Source organism: Magallana gigas, chromosome 10 (assembly GCF_963853765.1).
Source record: "Magallana gigas chromosome 10, xbMagGiga1.1, whole genome shotgun sequence".
NCBI lineage: Eukaryota > Metazoa > Mollusca > Bivalvia > Ostreida > Ostreidae > Magallana > Magallana gigas.
In genome coordinates this window covers 10,011,531-10,025,059 of record NC_088862.1, presented here as the reverse complement: position 1 = coordinate 10,025,059, position 13,529 = coordinate 10,011,531, and the positions used below count along the sequence as shown (strand labels likewise).

Genomic DNA, 13,529 nt, shown 5'->3' with positions numbered 1-13,529 from the left:
TCTCTCTCTCTCTCTCTCTCTCTCTCTCCATGTGGCGTATTTGTACGTATTTCTTTAAAGATCTTTTCACTCACTTGATTGTTCAGCTACCACTGCTCCAAAGAATCCTAAAACACAAGGATGCTCTCCAACCTTTGCTCCAAAAAAGTTAATTTTAGCTTTCATCAATACCTTGTCTTCATCTGAGTATCCATCTAGAAGGGACGGAAAACCATCTTATGTAAGTAAAGAACACTCTTATTTAAACGGTAAGCATATGCACTATAACTTAAAGGGGAATGTAACCAAAATTGTTACCAACCAAATGTTAATCAAAACGCTACATCCATCTTCATGTGTACGTAAGATGAATATATTGACTATTAGTTATAAAAAAAAAAACTGGACTAATTAATACATGTAAATATGAATCTCACATTTTTTTAATCAAAAAAGACAAATTGTCGAATTTTTTAAACTTATAGATTATTGTTCTTATGATGAGGGATTTTCATCAAGAGTTAGACAATTAAACGACAGAAATAGTGATAATATTTATTATCATAAGTTTAAATGATAATATTTTTGCAAATAATTCTAAAAAGAATAAGAAAAATTGTCTTTTCTTTATTCTTATTCGACTTCATTATCTACAAGAAGATGTTTCTTTGATTCCGGATGGATTGCCCTTTTAGACGAAAAAAAACTGGTGGCATTCTTTGGTAAGATACAAAAATTATGCCAACATATCTTTCCCATTTTTTCATACCCTTATGCTGGGATCACAAACAAAAAACAAAAATAAAACTTTCATGCAGGTTTTCTGTACAAACCTCTAAGTGTTTTTGCTACGCATTCTTTAGGTTTTCCATGCTTGTTTAGAGTAGCTTTGTAAATCATCGCAAATCTTCCTGTCTTCAGCAATATGTCCAGAGTGACATCTTCCATTCGGAAATGCCAATCAGGTTCTTTTTCATACGCATATTCTCCGTACATATAGATTTCATCCTGATCATAACCTCCCGTCTGTTAAAAAATATTATATTATAGATAATATTCAGCAAAAGGAAAACTGTATGTTAAGTTGTAATCCAAAAATTGTCTCTTTTGGTCAAACATATTTAAATGTGAAAATATATACAATAAATTCAAAATAGTCAATAAACTAGACACGATCTCGTTGCGAGCAACGAAGGGGTCTTCCGTGCAATTTTTTGAAGGTTATACATGTATGACCTTGACTTTGATATTTGACCTTTATCTCCTTATAGGGGTAACAACAAAAAGAAACGATGGTTGAATTGTGTTAGGAACATCATTCTCAGCATTTTATTCTATATTGATTTCCAAAATGATGCTTTTTCAAATATTTGTTCTGTTTGAGCTATGTTATCAAAGTTCTGTACTTCTGGCCTCTTAAAACCCCTTTAAAACCCCTAAATACGGAACACATGATAAAATAATTATAACATATTGTTTAATAAATGTGAGATGAACATTATTGCTTCCTAAACATATAACGAAATATTTTTCAGTAAGGTGCTATAAAAGCAAGACTTCAGAGCCTTTATTGGCCCCTAAAAATAAAAAGATAAAGACATTAAACATATTTTGCTCAACAAGTGTTTAGAAATTTTTTGCCGTTATTGCGCTATTTTGTACAAAACCGTTTTAAGGGTTGACCCCTTATCTCCCTATTGGCGCCATATGACAAAATCTCGATGGTTGAGTATGGACAAGCGCATCATTCTAAGCATTTATTATTCAATATTGCTTTTCAAAATATTTCTCAGTAAAGTGCTATCGAAGAAAGACTTTAGAGACCTTTTGGCCCCTAAATTGAAGGGTCAGTCCCTTTTTCTTGGCATCATATGGAAGGTCTTTTGATATTAAACATATTTTGTTCAACAAGTGTTTAGAAATTCTTTGCCGTCTTTGAGCTATCTGGGATAGGACGTTTTAGGGGCCGACCCCTAATCTCCTTATTTTGGCCAGATAACGAAACTTTTATGATTGAATATTGTTTAAAACATCATTCTAAGCATCTTTTATTCTATTTTGCTTTTCAAAATATTTGTCCTTTTTGAGATATATTCGATCGAAGGTTTGGACATTTGGCCCCTTAAAACCCCTAATTACGTAATGCATAATAAAACATTTATAATGTATAGTTTTATTAGTGAAAGATGAACGTTTTTGCTCCTTAATCATATTACAAAAGTGCTATGAAAGAAAGACTTTAGAGACCTTTTGTCTCCTAAATTGAAAAGCCAGCCCCTTTTTCTTGGCATCAAACGAAAGGTCTTTTAATATTAAACATATTTTGTTCAACAAGTGTTAAGGAAATCTTTGCTGTTTTTGAGCTATCTGGGATAGGACGTTTTAGGGGCCGACCCCTAATCTCCTTATTGGGGCCAGATAACGAAACTTTTATGATTGAATATTGTTTAAAAAAAGCAATAGCAATAAGGTCTTCCGTTGGAAACGGAAGACCTTAAATAACATGTATTCAAAGGACTTGAGGAGAACTAACTTGAGTTACTGAAACTTAGTTATTAAAGTCATATTTCTGCAAAAGTGAAGATTTAAACATTAAAAAAGCTTACCGTAACAATTTAACTTTATTTAAAGGATCTTAAAAAAAATATTGGTTATCATCTATGAACTTCTTTGTTTACGCGTATCTCACAGAATGTACATCTCGCAAATTTGACATGATATACATTAAAAAGGGCTGGATTATTGTTAGCCGTTATGGTATTCAAATGAAGATCACTGTATAAATATGTGGTGAAGTATTCAAGGTTAACAATCTGTAATACTTCGAATTTTTCTTTGCTAAAACCAATCTGTGTAAAAACATTTTAAAGTAAATCTGATGGATAATTTGTTGACCAACCATCAGCGTATATTGTCTGTAACCGTTTCAACTTAGAGTTTACCGTATACTTATTGTAACCGATTTAACGTAGAGTTTACCGTATACTTACTGTAACCGATTTAACGTAGAGTTTACCGAATACTGTTTGTAACCGATTAAACTTAGAGTTTACCATATATTGCTTGTAACCGTTTTAACTTAGAGTTTACAGTATACTGTTTGAAACCGATTTAAGTCAGAGTTTACCGTATACTAATAGTAGCATTTTAAACTTAAAGATTGCCGTATACTTATTGTAACCGATTTAACTTAGAGTTTACCGTATATTGTTTGTAACCGTTTTAACTTAAAGATCATCGTATACTGTTTTTAACCGATTTCACTTAGAGTTTACCGTATACTATTTGTAACTGATTTAACTTAGAGTTTACCTCATACTGTTTCTAACCGATTAAAGTAAGATTTTACCGTATATTGTTTGTAACCAATAGCTCCAGTGTTACCGTCCCTGCGACGTCTGATCGTGTTTCTGATTGGAGCAACGACAGCTTCCACCTTACGGAGACGACCAGTTCTCCACATCACCAAAATGAAGACAGCAAACAACAGCAATAGACATATGGCTTAAACAATGATAAACAACTTGTTAGAACCAGTCATATAACTATGCATTTGAAAATAAACAAACGTTGGGCTCATTTATATAACAATGTGAAATCAAGTTACAAATTGCTACTTGAATAACTATTTATCGTAAACCGTTTTTCAAGGATTACAGTAAAATTTAATCATAGGAAGAGAAAGTAAGTAATGTATCAAAAATTCAGCTTATGCAAATGAACTCGCACTCTATTTGATAAACAAAAAATAACGTGAGAAATCAGCTTCAAGCCTGGAAGGAAATGTCAACTAACAAAAACATTCCAGGACACAATACAAAAAACTAGTTAAATCTTTGGTCAGACCTTAATTACGGTAATTCCATCCCTAAGAAAATTTAGAGCACGGTAATTCAAACCCTTCAAATGTATTTAAACTACACAAAAATGAAATAACTAGTACCTGTTTTAATAAAGCACAGGTACACGTATCATTACGTACATTGTAAATATCGTATGTATTTGTTCTGTAGAGCTAAATCTAAATCAATGTTATCGTCAATAGAATCAATAGATTAATGTCTACATGCAGTTGTCATTAATTGATTTTCTTTAAGATTACTTATTTTTGACAATGACTTAGTCTCTTTTAACTTAATTTTTTGCATCCTTCAAATTTTATTTTGCTTTTAATTATTTATTTTTAGAGTCTTTCTTACCTACAACAATTCCAGCTATTCCACCTGTTGTCAAATTTTCGCTAACTTGCCTTTCAGCAGCTTTAAACAAAAGTAAAAAAAAATTAAAACAGACAATACTTATTAATATGATTGAAGAGTTCAATTTTGTATTTGTCTTTTTCATGCAGGGCAATTACGTCATTTTAGCAATTACCAGGAATGAATGGAAATACACTTTTTAGTATATCAAAAAGTACACAAAGTACAATAGTGAGATGTCTTTCAGGAAGGAGTCTTCTCGTTATCAAACAGACTCCTTATAACAAGAAATTCATGAAATTTTGACACAGTCAAACAAATCATATAACCAAATGATTCTATCAGTTTAATAAAATTTGACCTTCTTGTTTTCGCATTAAGGTCAGGTCAAGGTCACTACCTTTTTTCTCAACTTAAAGGATGATAAAAATAATTTCCAGTTATCTTGACATATGTTTAAGATATGATGAAGATTCTATTCTTCAATGAAATGATAGAATATCAGAATGTCTATCAGTTTATACTATTAAATGGGAATAAATATTGAAACTAAAATCGATATAACTTAGCCTGCATTTCTGAATTGCAAAACATGCGATATTTTCCTACTCCAATATTCTGCCAAAAATATAGTCCTTGTTAGATTCTAAACATTTATTACCATTTCTTTGTCAAGTTGTGTGATGGTAAAAAGGAAAGAAAAATATACCATTTTAATTTCCTTTTATTTTTCTGTTTAATAAACAATTAATCAATTTTATTCAACAAAATCGTAAACCAGAAAAGACTCGTTCCTTAAATATTGTTACTTACCTCCGGTCCAGAAAGAGTAATAAAATGGATCACTTATGTCCCCTTCGTCGTATTCAACTACAAAGCTGACGTTGTAAGCGGTGAGGGGCTGAAGACCAAGAAGGTCGTACTTGTCCGCGGAGGGATTTATCAACTTCTCGTGATCCTGGCCATCGTTGTATTTCAGTATAATGTTCTGTCGTTTGTAGCATGATTCGGTCAAATTAAAGCTAAAACGGACGCCGTTCCCTGTGTTTTGTAGAAGATTTACGTCCTTCACAGCTTGATCTTCTCGCATGGAATAAAAATGTTCGTTGCAAATGAGTTAATATAGTTGAATATTTGTTACGGTGTATGCAATACACAATGGCATAATTACTCTTGTACAAAAAATGTTACAATGTTAAATTCTAACTGTTTAAAAGAGATTGATCTTAACTTGGAAACGTTTAATTTCAATCATTTCTCTTGAAGATGAAAATAATGAATGCCTCTTACATTGACCAATTCCTTTAAAACTGTTCAAATTGACGTCAATTGTTTTTCGAGACTGAAGCATGGCACCGTTGTATGCAATAATTTCCACTTCAAAGCGATCGGTAGCTTGCCTTGATTTCGGGACCCTAAACCAGCAATTGTTAATTTCTAACTCGTGTTGGTAAAAATAAAACGTATCCCGAACTCGATAGCGTTCATTCGGAAATCCTCTTTCCTGAAAAAGCAAATTGTTGATAATAATTAGTTTTATTAAAAGAAAAGTTTTCAGGTAAATACCATTCCTATAAATGAGTCGGAAATTTGTCAGTTTTTGACAAATTTAAGTAACTTAAAATATTAGAACTATCTAATAAATGACTATGATCGATATAACTATCCAATTTCATACGTTTCACTGGGACTAAATTAGCAATGTTTTAAAATTTGCCAACGGGCCATATTTTTTAAATAGAATTATGCTACCTTGAGTAGTTTCAGTACTTTGATGAAAGAGCTGCGAGACTTACCACGTTCGATGTGTTTACTGGAACACTGCCGTTTGCTGCTATGGTGTTATTTGATTTGTTAATGATGTTGAAAGAGATTTGAGATATGCCGCTATGTTCATCCGCAGTTTCAAACCATAATCTAAGAAATTCAATTAGTAACATTATAAAACAGCCACATTCTAATCAATTACCGTGGTCATGTGTGCAGTTTTTACCATATTTGTGCTCAGGGTAATGACAAAATGCCAGTGAAGTGTTTCCTAATCTAGTCGTTATTACTGAAGGTTAAAAATTTAAAAATACTTCTAAACATTGTAACTACATGTATGACAACATTCAAAGGTCATATATAGCAATAAAATCGCTATCCTGTAACACAATAGTGTGTAGACAAATTTAACACCGCCACTAAACAATCTATTTATAGCGCTTCCGTGGGTAAAAGTAGTGCCAGAAATTTTGCGGAGAAAATTTTTTGAGATTGGATAAATATTACTCATCTTTTTTCAAATTCGCTAAGTAGGTTTAAACGCTTTATTAAATCTAACAATAATCTATTTATTTAAAACACGTGCTGACATTTACATGTGCTCACATGCCGTGATCATATCTAATATGTGTTACTGAATACTGAACGTCACAGATGTCCACTGCAAACATATAGGGAGATATAAAATGAATGTTAATAGTAATTATTATTATCTGTCAGGTAGAAATACTTACGTTTTATTAATAATAATAAATGTATCAATTAACAAGCTAACCGAAGAATGCTTTACATACGTTCAATTAAAAATAAATAGGTGTAAAAATTGTTTAGTTGACATAAAGATCAGCTGATGTCAACTATTTTAACATATGTAAACTCTATTTTTTAGAAGAAAAGAAATCTATGTCATACGCACTTGCTCCCGTATATATATTTGGTTCCCATATCCTGCATAAAACTCGGGTTAAAAATGGATGGCTTACTGGAGTCAAATCCGAGAGGAAGAGAAGAAAGTTTAACGTTTCCAATCTTGTCTTCGGCCTTTACCCACAACGTGACAAAGTCACCCTCTGAAACAGTTTTCGCCAATGTAAAGGAAGCAGTGGTTTTAATATTTTGGTCTATCCAGCTAACTCCCTTGACGTCAACCTTCTGCTGTCCAGTTTCATCAAGATAAGTTTGAAATCTAAATTTTTATAGGCATGTTTTTAAATATGACAATCAGCATGCTTAGTTTTATATATGATTCTCATTTATACTATAATTATAATGTACTAGAAGTTTATTTGACACCTAGTAATTGTTTACGTTTTAAAAGATAAAAATGCTAACTAAAGATACGCAATGGTTAAATAATGCAAAGTTAATTTCTTTTTCATAGCTGCACAAATTAACTTGTGTGTGAAAATAATGCATGCAATGTATTTTAGAATAAAAAATTGGGCGGCGGTAAAATCAGTCATTTAAAGAATACAATATTCTTAACTAACTTTGTAATTCCGAGTTCATTTGGAATCAAACTCCCAGTCAGACCGTTTCCGCCAACGACGTTATATTTCACGTTGACAGTCTTGGGGAATTTATTGTCGCCTGTATTAATGTCCTGTAGTTGAGGAGTATAGTCCTCAATGTTGTTAAGAAATCCTCCCTCATGATGTACACGATTGATAAAATGACCTCTCCAGGAGAATTCTAAATTTAAGCTACTCTGCGAAGAGGAAGATAAGACTTGCCATTTAAAGCTTGCGTTTTTGGACCCAGACAGCGCTTTAATGTCATCATCCCCCGTTTGTATCTCTATCTTTGAACTTGGATCGTATACTACGTATCGAGAGACGTAGTCTGAATTATTGGCTCTGTCTGAAGCCTCTAATATCATGGCAAAAACACCCGGATTTGTTGGTGTGTAGGGCATTGACAATTCCCCACCAGTGTGATTAAACTTTTGACTAAATATGGGATCTAGGAATGGGTTGCATTCGGGTCCTAGTTGTGGATTTATACAATCTGGTTTGCTCCTTGTTACATATCGCTGAGTTCCACTCTTGTTTTGAAGTTCAAATATTTCCCAGTTGTACGACTCCATTCCTGCTAGAGGGTCATTCCACCCCGACCAACGGGTAACAATCTGGGTCTGTAATTTGATTATTTAATGTTCAGATGATTTGTTTTGGTTTATTATAAAAAATCAAAAGAGATAGTTTTAATGTATTGCAATATTAAAAACACCGTCATAAACGAAAATCAAGTCTAAGCTTTCATCAGATATTTATGTGAATGAAGTTTGAAGCATGATGATTTTCATTTACTACCTTATTTAATCTTTTTAATAATAACACAAATTTGTGCTTTTAAAAAAAAATGCGGTTCATTCATTTGCGGGAAAAAAAGAAATGAAATTCATGTAAGCAAAATCGAGAATAGGTGTTTTAAGCAAAGTGCTTTATAAGAGACTCAAAATAGTATTATAATTCTCAGATCTATGAATAAAAAAGCAAACTCTCTCTCTCTCTCTCTCTCTCTCTCTCTCTCTCTCTCTCTCTCTCTCTCTCTTTGCAACAATTAAATTATATGTAAAACGAGGATTGTGGAATCTTGATCTTTACACTAGTCTTCATAAATGATTCGTTTATATTCTATTCACATGTAAAAGGAACAAAATGAGATGAAAACACAGCTTACTCTTGTGAACGGTTCATCGACAATGAAGGATGTGTTTGTGTTTACTGTAGGTTTGTCCAGATCTATTCTGTATATAACGGAAGACTTCGAAGCCGTAGAGTTTTGTTGTGTGAATGGTAGACGGATATTTCCTCTCAGATTTTCAAACCCACCATTCTCAACTTGAAATGTCAATTTGAATCTGTGAACAAAAGAATGTAAGTATTTAATACGAAGAAATTCTACATGATATTTATGAAAACGTCTTGTGTAAAGATAATGTTTTTGACAGTTTTTGAATGAAAGAAAGAATTTAAATCATAACGCTCTCTTTAATTATATGTAGCTCAAGAAAATACTTCTTTTTTGAGACAAATTTATCAATATAAAATTAAATATCACGCCATTTATATGTAAGAAACTTAAAACACATGTGACTTTAAAGGTCACTTTCAGCTGACTGAAATTATACAAAAAATTACTTGTTATTAATGTCACTAAATATCCATCGTTTTCAAAGTTAACATTATTCCTTTAGATGTAAACATAGAACTGTAAAGAACTCATTTGTTCTTGATGTCAGCGAGCTGTTGAATCTGTTAAACCTGACATTTTACCGCCTGTTTTATAGAAACATATTTTTATTTACACATCTCCGCTGTCGATGGCAAGAACATTGGTGAACTCTATCTGACATTCTTGTAAGATGCTACCTGGGTTGTTCGTCGAAACCTCACTACATATTCTAGAGTCTCCTCCCTCTCTAGTAAGTGCATTGTCTAAAAAAAAGACACGAATCAGGTAACACTCAAAGCACATGTAATAACAAACAAATAAGAGTTCAATAAATATGTTTTTCTTGATATATTGTCAATTGTAAAATGTAGGGTTTGACAAAGTTTAAGAGTTAAGCTTGGTCGTAACAACGTCAAATCTGGACGAGATAGTTGGTTGTCATAGCAAAAAAACCAAAAATGTCTTATTTAACCGGTTGTTGATCAAAAAGTCAGAATTAATCAATAAATATACTTCAGATATGTACAAATAAGGGCCACTAATAACACAATCATATACCTATGAGTTTCTCCAATTGCCAATCCATTGTTGCTACAGCCACCCCAATCTTGGAGCTGGTGACATAGCTAGGTAGCGCAGATAGTTTAGACTCCATGCCAAATGCTGCGGACACAGTTCCTCTGATTTTATTAAATCGATTGAAGTTAGCCCATATGGAAGCGCTATCACCACTTCCACTACCACTTTCAGTCGTGGCATCAGTAGTGTAGTTATAAACATCCATCCCTTTCATTGGGTGGTTATAAGCCAGCACTGCTGAAGCCAATGTGATTATTGGCGAGGCCAAGACTAAAATAGTTCAAGGATAATTCATTAATAACAAAACGCGAGCTCTTAACAAAGAACAAAATTTCAAAGTGGCTTTGTTCACCTCAAATCAGCAAAATATTACTTGATTAGGAACAGTAGCACCATATATCAGATTTGGTTTAGTCGTATAGACAAAAGTATGCAATTTCGGATTTAAAAAAAAATGAGTTTCATAAAAATGATATCATATGAACCAAGACGGATCTGCGGTTCCTATGCCTGATAATAACCACAAGGATGATACCTATCTAAAACAGTCATTGCAAACAGTTTAACATATCATTTAAATCTACATCTTGTGACGTTGTGTTAAAAGGTATAAGCCTTCATGTAAAGGTAACTTATAAAACCTCTTTAAAAAATTCCTTAAATGTAGCTTATTGTTTAGTTAATTATTTTCTACGATTTTTCCTATATATTCTTTTGATACCACTGCCGTTTTATTTCATCTTTCAACATCCAACATATGCTTTTTCATTTAAAAACGTTATAAATAGAAATGAGATTCAACCTGAAAACAAGACCTTTTCGATCACAATAAACTCTGTTCTTTAGATTTTCACTCTTAGTTATGGAATAAAAATGGGAACTGTGGACAGTTGTCAAATGCCACAGCTACAACGTATGTACTTCTTTACGAATAAAGTTTTCTTTTCTACTGAATGTGAGCATGTATGTTTTTTTAAGAAAGCTAAGACTTATTGAAAAAAATATCCAAGCAACCCAAAGTTTCGTTTTTAGCACTTCTTTTTCATCATTTGCAAAGACAACAATTGACTTCATTAAATGGATTTGATGTTTAAAATACAGGTAAAGCGGTGATGTACTTATGTTTACTTAGACTTAAAGTACAGTGGTGATGTACTTATGTTTACTTAGACTTCAAGTACAGTGGTGATGTACTTATGTTAACTTACTCGTCGTGCAGTTTGGACTTCCAAAACCATCCGAACACTGACAGTTGTCTACACTTGGACAGTTGCCTGGGTAACATGGTTTTGTTTCTGAACAAGCTATCTCTGGTAAAAAAAAAAATCACATTTAATCAATCAAATTATTGAATTTCCTGCTCCGAGATATTATTGGTATTCATCATTATTCGTTGAATAATTTTTGTCTTGGGGGGGGGGGGGGGGTTCGTCGCTGAGTGATTCTATGAAATGTTCATCAGATTGCGAAATCCAATATTTTTATATTTAGTAGTATATTTTCACTACCTAACTCTATATAGACGAATAGTCAATACTTGTAATATAAGCTCGTCCGAAAAATATTGACAAGTCAATAGTTTTTTAATATTGACCGGCTAAGAATAATATCTAGGGAATATTCCCTCTATTCTAATTAATCGCTTAGCGGTCAATATTTCGTCCCTTGGGGACTAATATAAAAATGTTGTTCTCAACCCCAGTCAATATTTGTAAAATATATTGTATATACAGAATCGGTTTAACATATCCTTGAAACTAAGGTTTTCACCGGATCAATGCACGTTGATGCTCACGAAATTATGAAAACCTTGTATCTGAACAAAGAATACCATTCAGATAGAGAGTGTAGACAAATCTAATTTTACAATTGTTTTTTTTTTTCTCTTTATTTGTTTGATTTAAATAACTCAATTCACTTTATTACCTAAAATGTCATGTAAATTTTCATACATTCAACAAGATTTATCACTGAAGGAAATTTGTTACATTCTATTACATTAAGCAAAATACTAAGAAGTCAGTTATATTCATCGACATTAACTTTCGTGAATTCAGTTTAATATTACAGTTTTATTAATACGAAAATACGTGACCATTTATCCCATCAATACAATATGTTTTTAGATATTGCACTTTAATGAACCTTTAATTTTGATGATCAACCGAACAACAAAATCCACGAAATTAAAATTCAACGAAAATTGATGAACGACGTTAACACATCATGTAAAATTTTCAATCCTCATAGCGCTTCATAATCACATATATACTATGTACATGTAAGACATGTGATGTGTTTAACTCAAAATTGATCACTTCTTCAAAAAATACTGAATTATTTTTAGATATCATTATAATACTGATATTGGCACTTTCTACCCCCATGAATTCCTTTTTTTTTTATATCTCTTCATCAAACTATCTAATAATTTATTTTCAACCATTAATCTCTGCCTCTTTTTCTTTATATTTGTGTATCTATATTTCTATCTATTTATCTCTCTATCTATCTGTCTGTCTATCTATAAATCTATCTATATATCTATCTATCTGTTGAGATAGTTACTGTTGTCTAGTTATCTATTTATCCATCAATCAATTAACAATGCATCTCTGCCTCACTTTTTTCTATATTTGTGAAACTATCTACTTATCATTCTCTGTCTGTTTATCAATATGTTTATCAATATGTTTATCAATATGTTTATCTATCTATCTATCTATCTATCTATCTATCTATCTATCTATCTATCTATCTATCTATCTATCTATCTATCTATCTATCTATCTATCTGTCTGTCTGTCTGTTTGTCGATCGATCTATCTATTTATCTAGTTATCTATCTATCTACATATTGTATCTATCTATCTATTTATTTATTTATCTATATAGGTATCTATCTGTCGGTCTGTCCATTTATCTATCTGTCTGTCCATTTATCTACATGTCTGTCTATTTATCTATCTATCCATCTTTATTTATCTATATCTATCTATATCTATTTATTAAATTATCTATGTTTCTTTCTGTCTGTCAGGATATTTACTGTTGTTACTCTGGGGTCCTCTATAACCAGAGTCACAGCTACAGGTGTCTGGTCCCACACAGTCACCAACATTGCTGCAACCTTGTCTGCCTGTCGTTCCAAAACATTCAGCTGAAAAAATCGTAAATTAATCGTAGCTAATACATACATATACTTTTGAAAAAAAAAATACAATAGCCATATACTGTGAATTGTATTTTCTTGAAGTCTCCGTAACATTTTTCAAACACACACGCACACAAAATGTTGTGGGTCTTTTAAATATTTGAATGTTTATATAAAGACTAAAATGTCTAACAAAAGAAGAAAATGATTTTGTAGATTTTAAAAGTGATTAGGTGTTAACTGTGTATGTATTGCTTTTTGTCAAGTTGACTAATTCAGCGATTGATAATGAGGAAAAATCTACAAATAACACATGCTTACGTTCACATCTCCCGGCGACATTTTTATATCCTGAACAACAATAACTTTCGTTCCGAAAGTTACATTTCGTGACATATTTGTAGTAACAACAACTGAAAAAAAAGCCATAAACGTATGATATACATTGTATGTTGTAGTTTATACAGCATAATACGTTAAAGCATAATGCCATGTACATTTTATTTATTTATAGTAATGATGTAAGGCATACATTTAATAGTATTAGGTCATAAATGAAATGGCTTTAAGATATAGCAGTACAACAACTGAAAACAAAATCATAAACATATGTTGTAATTCATACAGCAAGCTCTTTGAAGGGGGCAGGGAGGTCAACCAAATTAACTATTAGA

At 32.0% G+C, this 13,529-nt stretch overlaps 1 protein-coding gene across 3 annotated transcripts in view; it reads right to left on the bottom strand.

Annotated features, from left to right (window-relative positions):
• The window catches only part of LOC117684039 (uncharacterized), a 168,959-nt gene that overhangs the window by 5,883 nt on the left and 149,547 nt on the right, over nt 1-13,529 (bottom strand). For 2 of the 3 annotated variants that reach the window (XM_066074216.1, XM_066074215.1), the window contains exons 6-18: nt 10,910-11,011; nt 9,681-9,971; nt 9,256-9,385; nt 8,628-8,808; nt 7,436-8,079; nt 6,862-7,131; nt 5,975-6,095; nt 5,469-5,682; nt 4,992-5,258; nt 4,179-4,238; nt 3,329-3,483; nt 813-1,005; nt 75-194 (exon numbers count right to left, since the gene is read on the bottom strand). In XM_066074216.1, coding sequence (XP_065930288.1) covers nt 75-194; nt 813-1,005; nt 3,329-3,483; nt 4,179-4,238; nt 4,992-5,258; nt 5,469-5,682; nt 5,975-6,095; nt 6,862-7,131; nt 7,436-8,079; nt 8,628-8,808; nt 9,256-9,385; nt 9,681-9,971; nt 10,910-11,011 — 2,748 coding nt within the window. Of the gene's footprint in view, nt 1-74; nt 195-812; nt 1,006-3,328; nt 3,484-4,178; nt 4,239-4,991; nt 5,259-5,468; nt 5,683-5,974; nt 6,096-6,861; nt 7,132-7,435; nt 8,080-8,627; nt 8,809-9,255; nt 9,386-9,680; nt 9,972-10,909; nt 11,012-12,750; nt 12,862-13,176; nt 13,269-13,529 lie in introns of all 3 variants that reach the window. The other variant, XM_066074217.1, reaches the window with a different exon arrangement.